General features: G+C 36.1%; 1 protein-coding gene across 3 annotated transcripts in view; it reads right to left on the bottom strand.

The window, feature by feature from the left end:
* Positions 1-562: 562 nt before the first annotated feature.
* LOC132111485 (sodium/calcium exchanger 1-like) overlaps positions 563-20,613 on the bottom strand; it is an 81,550-nt gene continuing 61,499 nt past the window's right edge. For 2 of the 3 annotated variants that reach the window (XM_059518829.1, XM_059518828.1), the window contains exons 3-7: positions 18,169-18,281; positions 13,802-13,941; positions 12,875-12,974; positions 8,310-8,585; positions 563-2,357 (exon numbers count right to left, since the gene is read on the bottom strand). In XM_059518829.1, the coding sequence (XP_059374812.1) occupies positions 1,981-2,357; positions 8,310-8,585; positions 12,875-12,974; positions 13,802-13,941; positions 18,169-18,281 (1,006 nt within the window). In that variant the 3' untranslated portion in view covers positions 563-1,980. Of the gene's footprint in view, positions 2,358-8,309; positions 8,586-12,874; positions 12,975-13,801; positions 13,942-18,168; positions 18,282-18,512; positions 18,620-20,613 lie in introns of all 3 variants that reach the window. The other variant, XM_059518830.1, reaches the window with a different exon arrangement.

Genomic DNA, 20,613 nt, shown 5'->3' with positions numbered 1-20,613 from the left:
AGCGGATCATCTTCATCAGCGATTAAAGGTAATCAAAGTTTTCCTACAGAAATGCCCTGGAGCTGGTACAATATTCTTTCCTTTCATTAAAAATGTAAAGCCAAAATAAAACCAACACAACAAAAAAGAAAGAATAAACTGCTATTCAAGCTAAATGTTTCTTTTCTTTCAAAATCAAGCAACTGAAACTACAAACCCCAACACAGAACCCCTTTAAAAGCACACTTTCATTACAAGAAAAGGTCTTCAGATGCAGTAAAAGAGCTGTAGGTTGGATGGTTGGATCCCTTCAGTACAAACACCTATAAGAAATGTCACCATGGCCTCTTTATCCTTGCATGGACATTTTTGGTGTGGGTAAAAAAATGTACGATTTGAAATAGAAAACCGAGTTCAGGGGCTGTGTGGCACACTGCAGTTCTCCATTAGAAGAGATTTTCCCTTTAGAAATTTGGCGCAAACTACACAATAGATCCAAAATAACTACATCCGAACTACTGTGCTCAGTATATTTTTAATTCCCCATTAAGACTGGAAATCAAACTTTGGAGAGTGAAAAATCCTGCAATTGCATTTCCAGAATGTTTTTTTTCCCAGTTTGTTTGTGTTAAACCATGCTATCCTAAAGGTGTTAAGAGTCAAATTCAGATTCTACAATTTCTGCTTTTAAAATCGACCTACGTCTAAAACCGTGACTACTCTATGAGCTTTACCTTACAGCTCCATAAGCAGCGAATCTACACAGTACAAAGAAGCAATCTCAGCAGGGTTGGAGGGAAAGCGTGCCCTCGTAAACGCCACATAGATGAGTGACTGACTATATCTGTATGAGCAAGTTTATCAAGCAAAAGTCTACCAATTATACATGCTTGCATGTGTAAGACTGTAAATTGTGTCTGAGAACAAAATGTTGAAATTATGTGTGTGTAAATGTACGAATGTGGGTTTGGACAGAAAGTAACAGTCATAATTGTAAACTCTCAATGTGATGTTGGCAAAAGCATGTCACATGCTGGATTATCTTCACTAGACTGACCTCACACACGGTCCATCGATTGCATAAATTAATAATCGAATCAGTAACAAACTGTGGTATATTTATATTAAAAAATTCAGGATGTTCCTTAACCCGAGTTCTTCAATAGCACTTTACGATCTTTGAGAGCATCAGATCAAGGCTTTTAAATCAAAGTCTTGCACTAGTGCACCTCTGGTCTCTAAAGCCTCAGCGCCGGGAGAGATTAGAGCTGGCGTTCTGCACTCTCCTTATTGTTATTCTCTTTCTGAACTGAAATGAACTGCACCAGCGCAAGAGCAGGATAAAAACTGGCCTTCACAGGAACTACAAGCTGCTCAAGAACAGCAAAAGCGGTTTAGGAGGATGTCTGAGCTGTGCACGAATGGCAAAAGTTGCCCCCTTTCAGTTAGGACCGCTCCGATTACATTATTTGAAGACACATAAAGTAATGTGTCTGAAAAATCACCCAAGCAAAATTACAGTACCGCTTGGTCAACATTAAGATAACAAACCTATAACACATAGCCACATTATCCAGAGTTCCATGGCACTATGAAGGGAGCTTACAGATTCCACAGTCCCACTTGGCATTTATACTGGTTTAGGTTAAAAAAAGCACAACTACAGTAGTTAAAGGTAGCAACAGTAGCTTTTCATAGTCTAGATTTGATGTTTGAACACTGTGGTCACACCCCGTCCAATCAGATGCAGTCACACAACAGAGGAAGATGAGGATGAAGGAGTGGCGTGTTGAGAGAACAGAAGAACAGGCCGATGGTCTGCGGAAAACGATTATCCACATGAACCCGAAACCGAGTCCTCCGCTGTTGCCATCCTCTGCAGTCTTTAGTCTTTTCCCTTTAGTATTTGCGTATTTTCCACAGAATGTATGATGTGTGTGTCACTGTGTGAAGGTGTGTAGTTCTGCGTGTGTATGCATGTGTGAGCGCTTGTATGTGTGTTTAGAAGCCCTTGATGTGGCAGTAAGCCTCCAGAGAGGAGAACAGGATGTAAAGGAGCCAGAGGCTGACGAAAAGCATGGTGGTCAGCACTTTAGCAGTCCGCGGACCCCCCAGCTCGCCATTGATGTCGGGCCGGCGACGGTACATGAGCACTGCCACGCAGATAAGGGCGAAAATGGTGAAGAGGGTGACAGAGAAGGCCAGGCTACCCGGGTCCACCTTGAAATCGTGGCCCTTTGAGTTGTGGTAGATGGCGGCGATGGACCAGGCCACTCCGATGCCCAAGAAGACGTTCACGGCGTTGCTGCCTGTTACGTTTCCAATGGACGCGTCGGCGTACTGATCCTGTATCGCTGCCACTTTACTGGCAAAGGTGTCTGAGAGGAAGAAACGAGATAGAGTTAGGAGAAAGAGAGGTGTTAGTAAAGTAAAACACTTCTTTCAATAGTTATCATGAGAAATTCTGGTAGATTAATAAAAGTAGGAACTTTAAAAATAAGGGAAAATAAATAAACATACAAACAAATGAAATCTCTTAAAATGAATAAAAAATATGCATGCATTTCTTTATTTTACTTGATTTGGAAAGATTTTGAACATTTCTGAGGACAATTTTTGCCCCAAAAGGACAACTAAGTAAACCATAAATCATAAAGAGCATTAATGTAACTAGAATACATAGATGAGTGACTAAGTGTATCTGAGCAAGTTTATCAAGCAATATTTCTGAAATATTCTATCAATATTTCATAAATATTGTGACAGTTTAATAATGTAACTCACACATTATACTTAAATAAAGTAATATAATAAATAAAGTTTTTAAAATGTATTACAAAAAGCATTAACGTAACAAAAATGCATAAATGTAACAACATTTTGTGAGGTTTATGCTTAAAACAAGAATGAAAAAATAAAAAAATCAAGATATATTTTCTGAAAAGAAATATGAAATCAAGTAACTAAAATGAACAAATAATTAAAACAGTCATTTTTTTTCTCTCCATAAAATAAAACAAAAATAATAGTAGAAAAAATAAAAGAAAATTCATATTCTTTTTTTTTTTTTTTGTGCGCGGAGCACACATATGCACACAGTACTCAGCTCCTCTCTCTCGCTTGCTTCTCCTTTTTTGGTGAGGATGTAATTTTGTAATAACAGCCTGGTTAACCTCTGATTTGAGATGAAATCAAAGGGCTGTCTGCTGTTTAAAGAGTGTGGTTTCTCAGAGACGGCTGCATGCTTACAGGGTGATCTACTGCAGAGGCTGAGAAACCATGAGGATGCTGATTGTGCCTTCTGTCTGGAAAGACCTCGAAATAATCCTAGATGCACATACAGTCGTGGCCAAAAGTTTTGAGAATTACATAAATATTGGAAATTGGAAAAGTTACTGCTTAAGTTTTTACAATAGCAATTTGCATATACTCCAGAATGTTATGAAGAGTGATAAGATGAATTGCATAGTCCTTCTTTGCCATGAAAATGAACTTAATCCCCAAAAAACCTTTCCACTGCATTTCATTGCTGTCATAAAAGGACCTGCTGAGATCATTTCAGTAATCGTCTTGTTAACTCAGGTGAGAATGTTGATGAGCACAAGGCTGGAGATCATTATGTCAGGCTGATTGGGTCAGAATGGCAGACATGACATGTTAAAAGGAGGGAGATGCTTGAAATCATTGTTCTTCCATTGTTAACCATGGTGACCTGCAAAGAAACGCGTGCAGCCATCATTGCGTTGCATAAAAATGGCTTCACAGGCAAGGATATTGTGGCTACTAAGATTGCACCTAAATCAACAATTTATAGGATCATCAAGAACTTCAAGGAAAGAGGTTCAATTCTTGTAAAGAAGGCTTCAGGGTGTCCAAGAAAGTCCAGCAAGTGCCAGGATCGTCTCCTAAAGAGGATTCAGCTGCGGGATCGGAGTGCCACCAGTGCAGAGCTTGCTCAGGAATGGCAGCAGGCAGGTGTGAGCGCATCTGCACGCACAGTGAGGCGAAGACTTTTGGAAGATGGCCTGGTGTCAAGAAGGGCAGCAAAGATGCCACTTCTCTCCAAAAAAAACATCAGGGACAGATCGATCCTCTGCAGAAAGTATAGTGAATGGACTGCTGAGGACTGGGGCAAAGTCATATTCTCAGATGAAGCCCCTTTCCGATTGTTTGGGGCATCTGGAAAAAGGCTTGTCCGGAGAAGAAAAGGTGAGCGCTACCATCAGTCCTGTGTCATGCCAACAGTAAAGCATCCTGACACCATTCATGTGTGGGGTTGCTTCTCATCCAAGGGAGTGGGCTCACTCACAATTCTGCCCAAAAACACAGCCATGAATAAAGAATGGTACCAAAACACCCTCCAACAGCAACTTCTTCCAACAATCCAACAACAGTTTGGTGAAGAACAATGCATTTTCCAGCACGATGGAGCACCGTGCCATAAGGCAAAAGTGATAACTAAGTGGCTCGGGGACCAGAATGTTGAAATTTTGGGTCCATGGCCTGGAAACTCCCCAGATCTTAATCCCAATGAGAACTTGTGGTCAATCCTCAGGAGGCGGGTGGACAAACAAAAACCCACTAATTCTGACAAACTCCAAGAAGTGATTATGAAAGAATAGGTTGCTATCAGTCAGGATTTGGCCCAGAAGTTGATTGAGAGCATGCCCAGGCAATTTGCAGGGGTCCTGAAAAAGAAGGGCCAACACTGCAAATACTGACTCTTTGCATAAATGTCATGTAATTGTCGATAAAAGCCTTTGAAACGTACGAAGTGCTTGTAATTATATTTCAGTACATCACAGAAACAACTGAAACAAAGATCTAAAAGCAGTTTAGCAGCAAAGGTTTTGAAAACTAATATTTATGTAATTCTCAAAACTTTTGGCCACGACTGTACACTCCCTTTCTAACTCTTTATACCTCTCTGTCTTTTTAATCTTCCTCTCTCTCTTTCGTTGTACTAATATAGTACATAACACATAACCCTGCTGAACTGCTCTGGATAAGTTGACATTACTCTTTGCTGCCTGTGGTCACACAGAGCCATTATCCTGATTTAAAGGTTTCGCTACCCTGTGGATATACACTTAAATATTCACACATTCATATTTACATGTTTGTGTTCCTGCAGTGTCTCTCGAGTGAAAAAAATCTCCAAAAATAATTTATCACTCAACATTCCATCAAACCAAAAAAACAAAAACAAAAGAAAATAATATATACTATCATACTTTATTTAAAAACATTTTGGTTTCCCCCGAAATATTAAGCAGCAAATGTTCAAAACTGATAATAATAAGAAATTCTTCTTCAGCATCAAATCAGCATATTAGAATGATGTCTGAAGGATCATGTGACACAGAATATATTAATTATTAATTAAAACGAAAAGGGGTTATTTTAAAAAGTAACAATAATGTTGCATAATTTTCATTTAAATTGTATTTTTGATCAAATAATACAGCTTTAGTGAGCAGAAGAAACTAATTTTAAAATATGATTAAAATGCCATTTTATTATACATAATGTAATGTAGTGTGCTTTTACTTCAAGACCTTAAGGAGTTGTTTTAACATCACCATGAGGCATTTTTCTGAAATTAACAATTATGGTCCCACATAAATGTATAATTTTTGAGTCCAAGGATGTGAGCAGCTCAAAGTTGTTATCTTGTAATTATGGTAATTCCAGCGCGACATGACAGCAGCACTCAACATCTATCTAAGAGTGAAGGTTAGAAACTTTCCTGGCAAATCAGACAGTATCTGAGAGCAACATCAGCCATTTAAAGGCTTAAGAGACCAAAATGGACTCAACAACATCTCAAAGACTCAGCATTATGAAGTCAAAGCTGGGTTTACTGTAAAATAACATTTTCCTTCTCGTTGTTCATTACTGTCCTGTTATGTTGCAGTAAACAACAGCATGGATGGAGCCGTTTCCATGGCATTACTATGGAAATTCTCAGTTAAGGCTCAACTAACACCCAGTCTGGTGTAAAGTCCTGCCAAAGAGCCTGGCAGCATGCGGACGACAACTGCTGCTAATGTGGGTGTCATGGTGATGAAAAGCTTCATCCCAGAAAGACGCTCGGGAGCAGTTAATCATTACAGAGTTAAACCGATCAGTGTTCCAGACTGTTACAGACTTTGAAACTGTTATAAACCTCAAACTGCTTATGTTTGCACATGGACACAAATTTGTATTTAAAAAAAAAAAACCCACACATTTTAAGTATTTTATCAACTACAAACGTCTCTGTGGCTCAGCCAAACAGCCTAATGTATAAATACTAAATAACATTAGACCAGACAGAGAAAAATTATTATAGTTAACCTTTTATATCACCACACAAAAGTGGGACATCTTTTAAAAGATGCATGTCAGTCATCAAAGCCATTTCCATTTTAAATGAAGTGAGCTAATTATTAACTCCCCTATTATATGCCCCTATTATGCCATTTTGAATATTGAATATAATACTTGAATATATATATATATATATATATATATATATATATATATATATATATATATATATATATATATATATATATATATATATATATATATATATATATATATAAAGAGTCAAAAAAGAGTTGACTTCGATTTTTGACCGGTTAAATGTGTAAGTGCCCCATTGTTTTTGCCACTTGAACCAGACACACACACAGATGTAAATGGGTAAAAAGTTAGCAAAGTGATTTTAGCAGATAATGTAAATTGTAAATTATTTTTAGTGCCTGAAGGCCCACTGAGATAAAAGCCGCTTGGATGTAATTTTGTTCTAAAACAAAAAAACACTACAGCACTTCTCTAAACAGTAATACTTCCAATAAGGCTGTCAGGACATTATATTTTCACTACACAATTACCTTTGAAAAATTAATCCAACATTATTATTACAGTATTAACATGACATCCTGTTTGATGGCAGGCCTATTTACATTTTTAAATGCCATGCTTATTGCCAATACAGGTAAATTGTGGAAACCCTATTAACATGATATTAATATTTTATTTCTTAAATATCACAGTTATTATCAATACTGGTATACTGCGACACATCTAACTTCCACAAATAGTTTTGCATAAATGCAGAGAAATGGATTTGTTGCCAGAACAGGACAATATAGACATTTATTATAAAATAGAATTATGAAATGCTAAAAGTTATTTAAATAAATATGAAAATGGGACACTGTTTGCAGAAGTTCTTCAAAATTACCTTTTACACAAACTGTGCTACTCAATCAATATTTAATTAATTTAGAAAAAAAGATATTCTGAAGGAAATGTATCCTTTTGTTAAAAAGATAGTTCGCCCCAAAAATGTTGTTCTGTCACAATATACTCAACCTCATATTGTTTCATATATTCATGAATTTTTATTTTGTTAAACACAAAGATATTATTTGTTTCCATATAATAAATGTTAGGGGGGTACATTGTTGTTTTGGACTCACTGACTTTTATTGTATATGGGCAAACAACGCTATTCGAAGAATATTCTTTTGTTCCACAGAGTAAAGAAAGTCACACAGGTTTGGACTGACTTGAGAGTGAATTAATAATGACAATAATATAATTTTTCGGAGGTAAACTGTCCTTTTGAGAATGTAAAAAAAAAAAAAAATTATATATATTATATATATATATATATATATATATATATATATATATATATATATATATATATATATATATATATATAAAAGCAAGACAAAAATTCAAGAAAATGATTTTCTACAGTGAGATGAGAAGATCAAAACAGAGCGAGAAATGGAGGATGAAAATAAAATATATGGTGTGAGTGAGGTAAAGCGGGAAAGGGACAGCATTAGAGAGGGAGATGGGAATGCTTTTGCTTTCTGCCCTCTCAGCGTTTTCTCTATGAGCAGTCCAGTGTGTCTGGAATACTAAACATGGTGAACATGCACTGCTCTTCCAGCAGACCCAGTCTCTTTAACGGCTGTGTGTGTGTTTGTGTGTGTTCTGTACATGAACAAAGCAGTATGTGTGTGTGTCTCCTGTTTTAAATAACAGTTATCAGGACTAATTCAAGTAATATATGGAGGTGCAATGTAGCAAGCGGCATTACTATGCATAATTATATGATATATCATAATCATAGCCCAGCACACACACACACACACACACACACACACACACACACACACACACACACACACACACTAGTGTTTGCACATCCTCATTTTATGATAAATTACTGTATGTAAATACAAACATGGGTGTCTGAAACACAAAAATCAGAGACACATATGTTTTTATGTAACCCACTGCCCTCTCTCTCTCTCTCTCACCTGGGACTGAAGTTCCCAGCGCCACAAACACCACTGCTGTGACTGAGTCTTTGAGTCCGACGGTGCATCCGAAGTGTGATGCCAGGTCTCCGATGAAAGCCGTCAGGACGCCAATCATAATGATCGACACCACGAAACATGCCCATCCATTCCAGTAGTCGGTGGGCGGGACAAAGGCAAAGAGAACTTTCCAGAAGACAGTGAGGAAATGCATGACGTAATCAAAGCAGGAGGGAAGCTTCTCCTCTCCACATTCTTCATCATCATCGTCCTCACCTGCAAGAAAATAATGAGAAATAATTCAATATGACCTTATAGAAGGTTAATAAACCTTCAAGTACTGACTTGTACTGTACCATTAATGCTATATGGAAATTAACGATATCTCAAGGTTAAATTTTATTTTGATGATCCACTTTGGATATTCTACTAACTATAATTAACTTTGCAACTACATGTCAACTAACTTTCATTAGACTATTAGCAGAATATTAACTCTTTCCACTCCATTAACAAGTTTTTACCGCTTTTCATGTTTTCACTGTTATACACTGGGGGGCGCTATTATGAATGAGTACAAAAATTCTGTGATCTCTTATGTAAACAGATGCATATAAAAAATAATGTGATCATCAGCAACAGACAGCATTTAAATGAAAACTGCATAACGTCACCGAGTACAGAGTAAAATGTTGATCCAGGAAGTGATTTATGTCTGTGCAAGCTTTGGAGGTATTGATGGAAGCAATTTACTGGATTCGTGCTTTGATTATTGTACTGAATATTATCCTGATGTAGTTTTTGATAAAAATTCGATTTTCTTAACGTTTTGCTCAAAATCAGGCATTTTTATGAAACTTACCTATATTCAAGTGTTGATAAAAAAAAGAATGCTTTAAGCTAGAATTTTTTAAGTAGAGGCTCTGCCCTTTATTTTGTTGTATATGCAAAATATACTGGAGGCCATCAAAGTTGAGTGAAAATCATAAAAATCGCCTGTTTGGTTAGTACAATAAGTTGACATGAGTTACTTAACGTTAGTAGAATATCTGTATAGTAATCAGACTGTCTACTAATATTCTAATAGTTGACATGTAGTTGCAAAGTTGCTTATTCAGCAGAATAACTAAAGTTGACTTCCAAAAAAAGTGTTATTTATCTCAATTTTGCAACTTTTCTAAGCAAACTGACCTACAATGTTCACATGGCAGGCAATAAAACAAGCAAAAACTTTTAGATATACATTGAAGCAGGGACCCGACCCATTTCTAGGGACCAGAGTGGCCAGTTTTCTCTTGGGCTAATAAGAAACTGCCTGGCAACCATCCATAACAATCTAGCAACCACCCAGAATACCACAGCAACCCACCAAAACACTATTGCAACTGCATAGGAATGTCTCTAAAAATCACTCAGAACTAGTCAGAAAACCTCAGCAAACCCCATTAACCACCCAGAACCTCAACATCCTGTAAGCTTTATAGGAATGCACTTAAAATCACTCAGAAGTCCTTAGCAACCACACAGCAGCAACCTGGCAACTCCTTACAAAAAAACATAATTGTAGCAGTGAGTTTTGCACAGACAAGGCAACACTTTTCTGCAGAAAATATAAAAAATATATATTTTGTACCTACACACACAGCCTTTATTGTATGTAGAGCACACAGCGAGCATGTGTGTGTGTTCAGGAAGGTTGTAATCTGTTTGATATTCTGATGGTGCTGCGTTTCCTTGAGAGCATAAAGAGAGCAGCTTCCAGGCGCCCACACAGTGCTCTCTGACAGGTGAGGCTGTTCCTTTAAAGTGTGATTAGATGCTACAGGATGTTCAGAAATCTCACATATTCACAGCAGCAGCTGAGAGCAAACATATTCTATTAATTCTGTTCACAGACAAAAACCTGACTGCACACTGTGATTAAAAGGATTATTAATAATGTAGATGCTTAGGCTGGAACACACACACACACACACACACACACACACACATACACTTAGACAGAACATTCACACACTGATCATTAAAAATACACACAAAAAATTGCTTTTAAAGATTCAAACAGAAATGTCAGCTGATCTACACGAGTGTACATGTGTGTTTCATCACAGCCCAAGAGTATGTGAAGGTCAAGATGATGTCTGCTGTCACTGCAGCATGTGTGTAAATATGCACACATCTGTGCTAAAGAACAGGGAAGGTCAAAGTGATGCTTTATGTGCTGTCCATCAGTGTGTCTGAAGGGAGTAAACGCCTCATAAAAAAGACCATCAGTTTGCTTTCAGACCACAGTCACCGTAATATCATTGACAATGTAATAAATAAATAAATAAATAAAAACCTTTAAATAAGATCAATTGACTTGCAAAGTTGTGTAAGTTTACTGTATACTGTTTTATATAAATCTAAACATAGTTTCTACAGACTGACCTTCACAGAATTTCACAACTGTCATCAAAGAGAGGTTTAGTCAAATATATTTGGCAATGCTTTTCCCCTAAATAAAAAAACATACCATAGACTTACATTGTTTTTAAATACACATTTTTAAATAATGATATTAGTATTATTTCTATATAATTATACTATATTAATATTCTGAATTGTAGCTTTAATTTTAACATTTTCTGATTCAATTTTAATTTTAGTTTAAATTTTAATAATTTGTAATTTTGCTATGGGCTTTTTTTTGTCATATATAAGTGTGTTTTCAGTTTTTTTTCTGATATTTAGATTGCATTTTATTTCACCTTTATTACAATTACTGAAAAGGATTTTTATATAATAACAACAATTATCTTAGCCCTCGAAGATCATTTGGTTTGTGCCACATGTAGCTAACTTCTGGGGCCAATTTAATGTCCATCGATAGATAAGTAAACGCCCACACGCTCGTGCTCATGTTGTGTTTACCTTCTCCTTATCTTTCGATATAAATCATCTCGCTGTGCTGCAGAGTCTGACATTTAGCAAAGCTTTTATATTTTAAACTCTTCAATTTAGTGCCATTAGCTGCAGACCTTTTCCACTTCTTTGTCCCTTTCTGTGTGCATTTGCGTATATGTGTGTCTGCATGTCCTGATAAAAAGTCAGGGAGAAATCTCTGTTCTGTACTCAGTGGCATTAGATTAAAAAAAAAATAAACCAGTTTTCCATTTGTTATCTGTCAGTGTTGGCAATGATTAATGCAGGATGTTCACGCTGCTTTTTTCCACAATGAAGCCGAATGGTGGCCAGGGGCTGCCAAGGTCCAAAAAATGACAAACAAATGATTTGTTAAAATGATTTTTTAAAAGACATACAAGAACCAATGACATTTACCATTACTGACAACTTGGCCCGACATAGTTTGACACAACAAATCTAAGTAAATCTGAATGTGATTTTAGAGGTGTAGCGGAGGCAAAGACTACTGAATCATCCAACTGATTCATTGAAAAGAAAAATTCATACTTCAATCAGATACTTCAGATATAAGTAATATGGGTAAGGAATGACAAGATGGTGCATAAATGACAGAATTACATTTATGTGTGGAATATCCCTTTAAATTCCTCTACATATATTAAAGATTTTTTACATGAAAAAAAGCTATTTTGAAACCAACCCACATAACTACTGTAGATGCTGTATGAAAAGACTTGGTCTGACAGAAGTCTATGCCTAGCAGTTTTGCACTGGTGATTACAGGTCAGTTCTGACAGCAGACAGCAGCAACACACACACACACACACACACACACACACACACAAAGGCTTTTAACCTTGCTTTGCCCCAGAGCACAAATTGGCACACTGAAAGGTGTTCAAGTGTGAATCACTAAGTCACCAACAGCTGATCCACACAAACACACACACACACACACACACACACACACACATATATACACTTCGGGAGCAGCAGCCTCTATGATCATCGTCTCTCTGAGGTCATGCTGCGAGTGCTAATTACTTCAGAGAAAACAAACTGAAAAAAATTCCCTCTCATTTTTCTCTTTCTCCCCCTCTATCTACATTCGTTCTCTCCTTTACACAGAGAATAAAGACTCCTTTGCGCATCCCTAAGTGTCTGAGAGAGGTGAGGCTGTAAAACTGAATTTCTTTTGTAAAACAGCAGCCACCAGGGGGCGCTTTCCAGCAGGGAGTTCCATGCTTTTGAAATTTCAAATTGAAACAATAATTGCAACATTTGATGCAATCTATATAACCCAGGGATGTCTTATCCTGCTCCTGGAAGGCCACCTTCCAGCAGAGCTTAGCTTTAAACCTAATTAAACACACTTGAACCAGTTAATCAAACTCTGTAGGGTTACTAGAAACTTCCAGGCAGGTGTAGAAGAGCAGGCTGAACTCTAGAGGAAGGTGGCCCCCCAGGAGCAGGATCGGACACCCCTGATAACCCAGTCGAAAACAAAGTGCTAAATAGTAGTTATTTAACTAAAAATGTATTTTATGACAACAATAATAACGAAAAAGCCTTTCAGGCACTTATGAGTGATTATCATCTGGAACGAGATGTTCTTTTTTTTAATGAATCACTAAATCAGACCAAACTGAAATACTTACCAGCGCTGACTGTGATGGCCTCGATGAACTGGTCCCTCCAGCTGTTGGTGCCAACCAGAAGAGCCAAGTTTGTCTTTTTAATCAATTTATCAACTGTATTCTATAGGGGAAAGAGAGAGAGCGCACAACGAAAATGAATGACCGCTTCATTATAGTCCAGAGCAACTTGACCGGAATAAACAAACACATACACTTCAGATGAGGCAGACCACAGTTCACTGAGTGCTTCTGAACGCTCTCTGGTCTGCCCCGCTGTGAAGTGTGTGTGGGATCGGAGTGTGTGTATGTTTCAGCACGCAGAGTGCGTGTGGGCTAAAGTGCACATGTGGATCGTGCTGAAGTATGTGGAGGCGATCGATGAGACGTCAGTGTTTAAGATCTCTGAACTTCCCTGACAGAACGATAGTGTCTTGTTTCCATTAGCAACAAGAAAAACTTTTTTCTACAGAAAAAAATGGGCATCTACAGATTTGTGGTCTGATTCATAAGTGACCTAAAAGATAAGTTAGTCAATCCTAAATGTAGCAACCCAGTGTCATGGTTTCGCATTGTAAACATGAACAACTTTAGTCAATGAAAATTATCCACAAATAATAATAAAAAAGTAAGTTTAAAGCATAGTGCAGTAAATATCTTACTTTATAGATTTTATAACTGATATTATAATTGGCTAAACTGGTAAATTTATGCCCTTTAAATATTTATGCACTATATACATGTAATTGCAATGTAAAAAAAATTGTTATTCACTCAGCAGAACATAAAATATTTTGAAGAACCGTTTTTGTCCAAACAATCAAAGCCAATGGGGTGCAAAACTACATCCGACCCTCTTGACTTTCATTTTTGTGTTATCTAAATTTTCGGGTGGAAGTTGCTTTAATGTGATTATGAATAAATGGTAAACATGTAGCTAAAATAGTGCACCTTGAATTCATAGGATTCCTCAATGACAACCTCCAGTTTGGGGTGATCTCCTAGCATTGGCTTCCCCATGTCAGCAATGCGTTGTTCTTCTTCACCTGTCAGAGGCTCCTCCTCTTCCTGCACCGGCTCTTTCTCCTCCTCTGAAAACAGAAGCTCCAGTCAGAGAGGACGAACAAGCCAAACCAGCCACCTTATATGTTCAAATTATTGTTAGTGGATCAATAGGCTTCTGTGGATAAACTGGATTGTGTGTAAATACATTTCTGTCAAAATGCTACAGTGAACACAAGAATTTGGCTCTGTGGAGAAAAAATCCTTTAAAAGGTCAAAATCACAGATAAATTTAGAAAATTGGGTCCATTTCACGAAACATATTTTTATTATAGAATACACACAGACCACTGTGACCCGGTATATGAGAAATATGTCAGGGGTAGGGTTTTTCCTTCATTTGTTACATGCGATGAAGCTTCTATGGGCCCAATGGGATTCTGGTTAATAAGTGTGTGATATAAGCAACCCCTGATCGTGTGACTGGGTTTATCCCAATCAATCACCCACATCCACACACACACACAATGAAATGAGAGCATCAAAGGCAAGCAGCAGATGCAGACCTAAAGGCACAGAGGTATGTTTGGAAAGGAAAACAATTATGTTACAGTGGAGACACTGATGTGGACAGACAAAAGGGAAGACCTGGGAAAGGAGAAAATGAAAATTCTTTGTCCAGTGGAAACCTAATTTTTCAAGTCCTATCACATATATTCTCTCTGTCATTTTCTCTTTCTGTCTCATTTCTTTCATATTTCTCTCTCAGTTCATGAGCTCAGCTGGCATAACCGCAACACCAACAACAGCAATAGTCATAAAACAATGTTATGACGACTACATTCCCAAGATCAACACAAACATGAGCCTCATATGCAGAAACGGCTTTATAAACGAATGAAAAATCTAATGAAACAAATAAATCTCGAGCCACAAATGACCCCTGAGGCATTCCAGCACAAGATTCACTGTCAGATTAATGGCACAGCAACTCGTCCCTGTAGCCTAAACACTTTTCCAAGCTTTTCTGCCTGTTGATTTGTGAGGTAACAAAATACAAACATTAACTTTATCTTTTTTTCAAAAGGCTGAGATTATATATATATATATATATATATATATATATATATAAAAATAAAAAATAAAAAATAATTATAATAATAATTATAAAAAATTATTTATAAGGTTGAGATTATATATATATATATATATATATATATATATATATATATATATATATATATATATATATATATATATATACAGTACAGACCAAAAGTTTGGAAACATTACTATTTTTAATGTTTTTGAAAGAAGTTTCTTCTGCTCATCAAGCCTGCATTTATTTGATCAAAAATACAGAAAAAACAGTAATATTGTGAAATATTATTACAACTTAAAATAAAAGTTTTCTATTTGAATATACTTTAAAAAAATAATTTATTCCTGTGATGCAAAGCTGAATTTTCAGCATCATTACTCCAGCCTTCAGTGTCACATGTAACGTCCAGTCTATCACATGATCATTTAGAAATCATTCTAATATTCTGATTTATTATGAGTGTTGAAACAGTTCTGCTGTCTAATATATTTGATGAATAAAAGTTGAAAAAGAACTGCATTCATAAAAAAAAAAAAAATCTAATAATATATATTCTAATAATACATTTTCTTTACTATCACTTTTTATCAATTTAACACATCCTTGCTGAATAAAAGTATTGATTTTATTTAAAAAGAAGAAAGAAAAAAAAAACAATTACTGACCCCAAATTACTGACCAGTAGTGTATATTGTTATTACAAAATATTTATATTTTAAAAACATAGCTTCTTTTTTTTACTTTTTATTCATCAAAGTATCCTAAAAAAGTATCACATGTTCTGAAAAAATATTAAGCAGCAGAACTGTTTCCAACTTTGATAATGAATCATCATATTAGAATGATTTCTAAAGGATCATGTGATAATGATCCTAAAAATTCAGCTTTGCATCACAGAAATAAATTATAATTTAAAGTATAATAAATTTAAAAACAATTATTTTAAATTGTAATAATATATCACAATATTACATTTTTTTTCTGTATTTTTGATCAAATAAATGCAGGCTTGATGAGCAGAAGAAACTTCTTTCAAAAACATTAAAAATAGTAATGTTTCCAAACTTTTGGTCTGTACTGTATATATATAAACCTATTGCTTAAAATCTTAGGTGTAATAAAGTATGGGCAATAAAAGAAAAATTGGTTACATTTTGATAGTTTTTGGTAATTGAATGAGATTCTGCATATTTTTTCTTTTGTCCGTAGATTTGAAACACAACATGAAGATTGTGAGTCGGGTTTGCATGCGTGTGTTAACTGATATTGATTTTACAGGCTAAGGGTCTCTATTCCTTGTTTTGTCCTTGAAAACAGAGCTAACATTTTCAATCGGCAGCTTGGCGCTGCACATCTTACATGCACGCACGAACGAACGCACGCGCGCACACACACACACACACACACACACACACACACACACACACACACACACACACACACACACACACACACACACACAGTCCATCCAGCCATCCATTGCTTTCATTCTCCTCCAACCATTCTTCTACTGTCCTTTATTTTTCTAGTTTCTTTTCATTTGTTCATCTTGTTGAATCATCTTACAAATGAAGCTAATCAAAGGCAACTGGACTTGATTATTAATTATTTTGAAGACGTTTCACCACTCATCTGAGTGTTTTAATCAGGTTTTTTGTTAATCACTGATGAAGCTGTTGGCAAAAACATCATCAAAAAATTCATAACCAAAAACAGCTGTGCTTGATTTGAACTCTACCTGATGTTTCTCTCTTTTTATTTTCCAAGTCTTAATCTCTGGATCTCTTTTTATTGTATCTTAATATCGCGATATTAATCATGCTAAAACATGGCATCAACCAAAACTAAATGAATATCAAGAAAAAAAGATAAAAATATGATAAAAGCATTTGATACACATCAAAACATGTGTGCTGGGAAAAAGAGCTGTATTGTTTCCTGGAAAATAAATGTTTATCTAAATGTGAGATGAAACACACTCAAACAGATTTGGCTTTAAAGACAGCTCACAATCTTGAGCTCGGAGTCTTTTTAGCTGCCCTAATCTCTCCTCATGATTTACAGCCCAGCTTCTGAGCTTGCTCATTTGATGTTTCCTTTGTGTCTATTTATGAGATTATTGCAAGGAAACCAAATTAAACAATTCACTTTGAAGTTTTCTTTCTGAACCTGAAGCAAACCTTATATGGTAAACTACACAAGGATTTTGTAAGAGATGATTATGACTATAAATGAAGGGTCATATCATAAAAAAATCTTATTGTAATCACGGTTTCCACAAAAACATTTAGCATACAAATTATGAAACTGTACTGATAATAAGAGATGACACTGAAGACTGGAGTAATGGCTGTTGAAAATTCAGTTTTGCTATCATAAATTAATAAAATTGTTATAATAAATTACATTTCAAAATATATTAAAATGCAAAACAATTATTTCATATTGTAATAATATTTCAAAATATTATTGTTTTTGTTGTATGCTTAATCCACAAAATGAATCCTTTGTTAGTATAAGATATCCTTCAAAAACAGAAAAAACAACAACTCAGACTCTGTCTATACTGAAATCAAGCTGCATAGAATACTTGCTCTGAAATGTTCATGAGCACATTAATATGTGCACATTTAAATATTAAGAGTTCCTTTTATGGTAGATGCAATTGCTCCCAAACACCAGAAGATACTATTACTTTAACTAATTAAAAGACAAGAGTATGGAGAAAGTGTACCAAAATGTTGTCCTGATTCTGGCAAGGCTATGCTAAAATTCAAAAAAAGAAGAAAAAAATCTTTAAAAGCCGCACATAACCAGCAAATTTGTAATCTCTTCTTTTAGAGCAATGACTGATTGACAGATGAGTAGGAGCTCCCTCACTGGACACATAAAAATAGGTTAGCTGATACATTACCTTTATTTACATTTGATTTTAGCTCTGTTCACTTCACAATTGTGTTAACTGGGTCTAAATTATGCCAGTTTTGGAGCAATAATCCTTGACTAACATTAAAACAAGCAGAATTAGGCTCCTTCAACGTATGTGTAATGTATGTTATTGTGCAAGTACTTGTAAAATTAAGGAAAGCAACTAATTGTCATTAAATTAGTAAGACAGCACAACGACACCAGGAGAGAAAGAGAGAAGGTGAGACTCTGCCCAGAGGAAGAGAAGAGTAAAAAGCAAAGGAGACACTGTGAGAGGGAAAGAAACCTCTGTATACTGTCCATCCTCTCCTTCTCCAAATGGGCGTCTGTAGCTCTATGTAAAAGCTGCATTGCTTATTGTATTCCTCTCGATTGAGAACCCTGACTGATATCGTCTTCCTGCAGAAACAAGACAACAGGAGGGGGGTTGGAATAATGCATGCATGAAACACACGCACACATACACACAAACAAGCACACGCGAGGGCCTGGCTGGAGGGCTGGTGGTGGTGGAGTTTAGCCTGTAGTTGATCCTGATGATGATCCAGAGCAGAGAGGGTTCAGAGTTGACCGGTGTTAAGTGTGTGTGTGTGTGTGATTTCCTCTGCAAGCTCAGGCCATGCCCCCCACCTCTCTTCTCATTGGTCTCTACGAGCTGGGGTTCTCCGATCTCCAGGAAGAAGCTCTTGTTCTTCTCGTATTCTTCGTCATCAATTATCCTGACTTTTATTGTTTTGCTGGAGAGAGGGGGAGAGAAAGAGAAAGAGGGAGAGGAAGAAAAGAGTGAGGAAAAGCCAGGCCAAGGGAAAAAGAAGAAAGATAAATGGCATGCAGTCATGCACAGACAGACCATCAGAATAAGAGGATGATGCAAGAGAGAGAGAGAGAAAGAGAGAGAGAGAGAGCAGCCTCACCAAGTCTGACTTTAAATACACACTCACAAACACAGATGCAGTCAATATTCCCTCTAAATTTTCCACTTGCTCCACGTATCCTTAATTTACTATATAAATAAATATTTTTTAAATGCCTCATACACTAATTTACTGTAACATTTGGTAAATAAATAGGGCTCAATCACTTCAAAATTCTAATTACATTATATTTATTTTATAAGCAAATCCATCACATAAATCAATATTTATTTGGAAAGACAAATCAATTAGGAAAGCCAAATTGAAAAATCAAATCATAATTCAAAGACATTGAATAAACTTCACAAAATGCTTTTACAAGTCAATATATTGTTTGACTAATGATAAATGGTTATCTAGAGGCTATCATCCTATTCACAAAAAGAAGAACTCGAGATTTTGTGGAAATATAAAAATAATGCGTGGCTTCTAATGGCTTGTGTATGAATCCACAATCTCTGTACTGTTCTAGGATGCAGTCATTAGTCAGCGCTGCATATTTACAAGATTTATAACAGCTTCAGTTACATATTAAATAAAATCAGTGAATATGAGGATGGACTCTTTTTGGCCTGCCTGAATTCTTCCATATCCACACATCTGACCGAGTGTGCTTAGAGGGAACACTGAATAAAAACCTCCACTTCCAAGCTAACAACCCCATCATCAGAACCAGAAACAAAATCCTTCATACACACATTCAGACCACATGACCTTTCTCCAAGAGCAACCGCAGCGCAACATTACAACCATAAAATTCCCACAACCAACCATGTCACATTCACCTGATGTCATGATCAAAGTCAACAAGGAAGTCTAAATCCACTCTTGGACTACTTTTTTCCACAACAAATATCATATTTCCCTCTAAAATAATTTACATAAATGGACTGTGAATTTACTTCTTCATTTGATTTGACTTTAACGCAAGGATGATGTGTTGCTGACATTGTAGCAATGTTTCATTAATTGTTATTTAAAATGTAAATAATCTTTAGAGGAAAATAATGTGATGAAGCTCTGAAGATTGTGATGACTGAAGGAGAGTGATTATGAAAAATCATTTTCGCTAGGTAAAATTTTATTGTTACAAAACATCATTTTCCTGCCATTCCATTGGTTGTCACAGAAACATAGAGTTAGATTGGTTCCAGATCCACACTGTCAGGTGCAGTAATTTGTATATGTGTATGTATGTATCTGTGGTTGTGTGTGCGTGAAATGGTGTGAGGGAATGACCCTTTTCACTTCTCATCTGAATGTGGGTTAGGTTCAGCTGAGGTCACAACAGCACTCTAATGCTACATCAATAAGTCATAGCACTGCTTTTACATGCACACAAAGGTTTTAAAAATGACAACACATTTTAGTATGTGTGTGTGTGTATAAGTGGGGTTGTTTTTATATTTATTCTTCTTACCTTTTGTTCTTGTCAAGTGTCTTTGATATCTGTTGTGAAATCTGTCATCTGTAGTTACTGGACACCTGCTTTATTTAATTACTCCTCTAATATCTCCCTCTCCCATTTCAAATGATGTATCACATTTATAACTGTATTAGACAATGGCTATTGAATCTGACAGAAAAAAAGTGATTTTGTAAGTGTACGTGCTGTAGATGAGATGTTAATTAGAAATATTCTTAACTCCATGAATAGCAGCAGAAGTTTTATCATTGAAAAGACTGAGCACAACGGCTGGTGTTTCACAAGCATTCAGCATATCACAACCCAGTTAAAACATGTTAACAGTTTGTGGTCTGGATGAGACAAAGTTTGACCATGTGACACAGTCACCTGCTAAACACACTGTCAGCTT

The sequence above is a fragment of the Carassius carassius genome, chromosome 31 (assembly GCF_963082965.1).
Source record: "Carassius carassius chromosome 31, fCarCar2.1, whole genome shotgun sequence".
NCBI lineage: Eukaryota > Metazoa > Chordata > Actinopteri > Cypriniformes > Cyprinidae > Carassius > Carassius carassius.
Note: the sequence above shows the minus strand (reverse complement) of the source record. Positions and strands in the feature narration are given on the sequence as shown.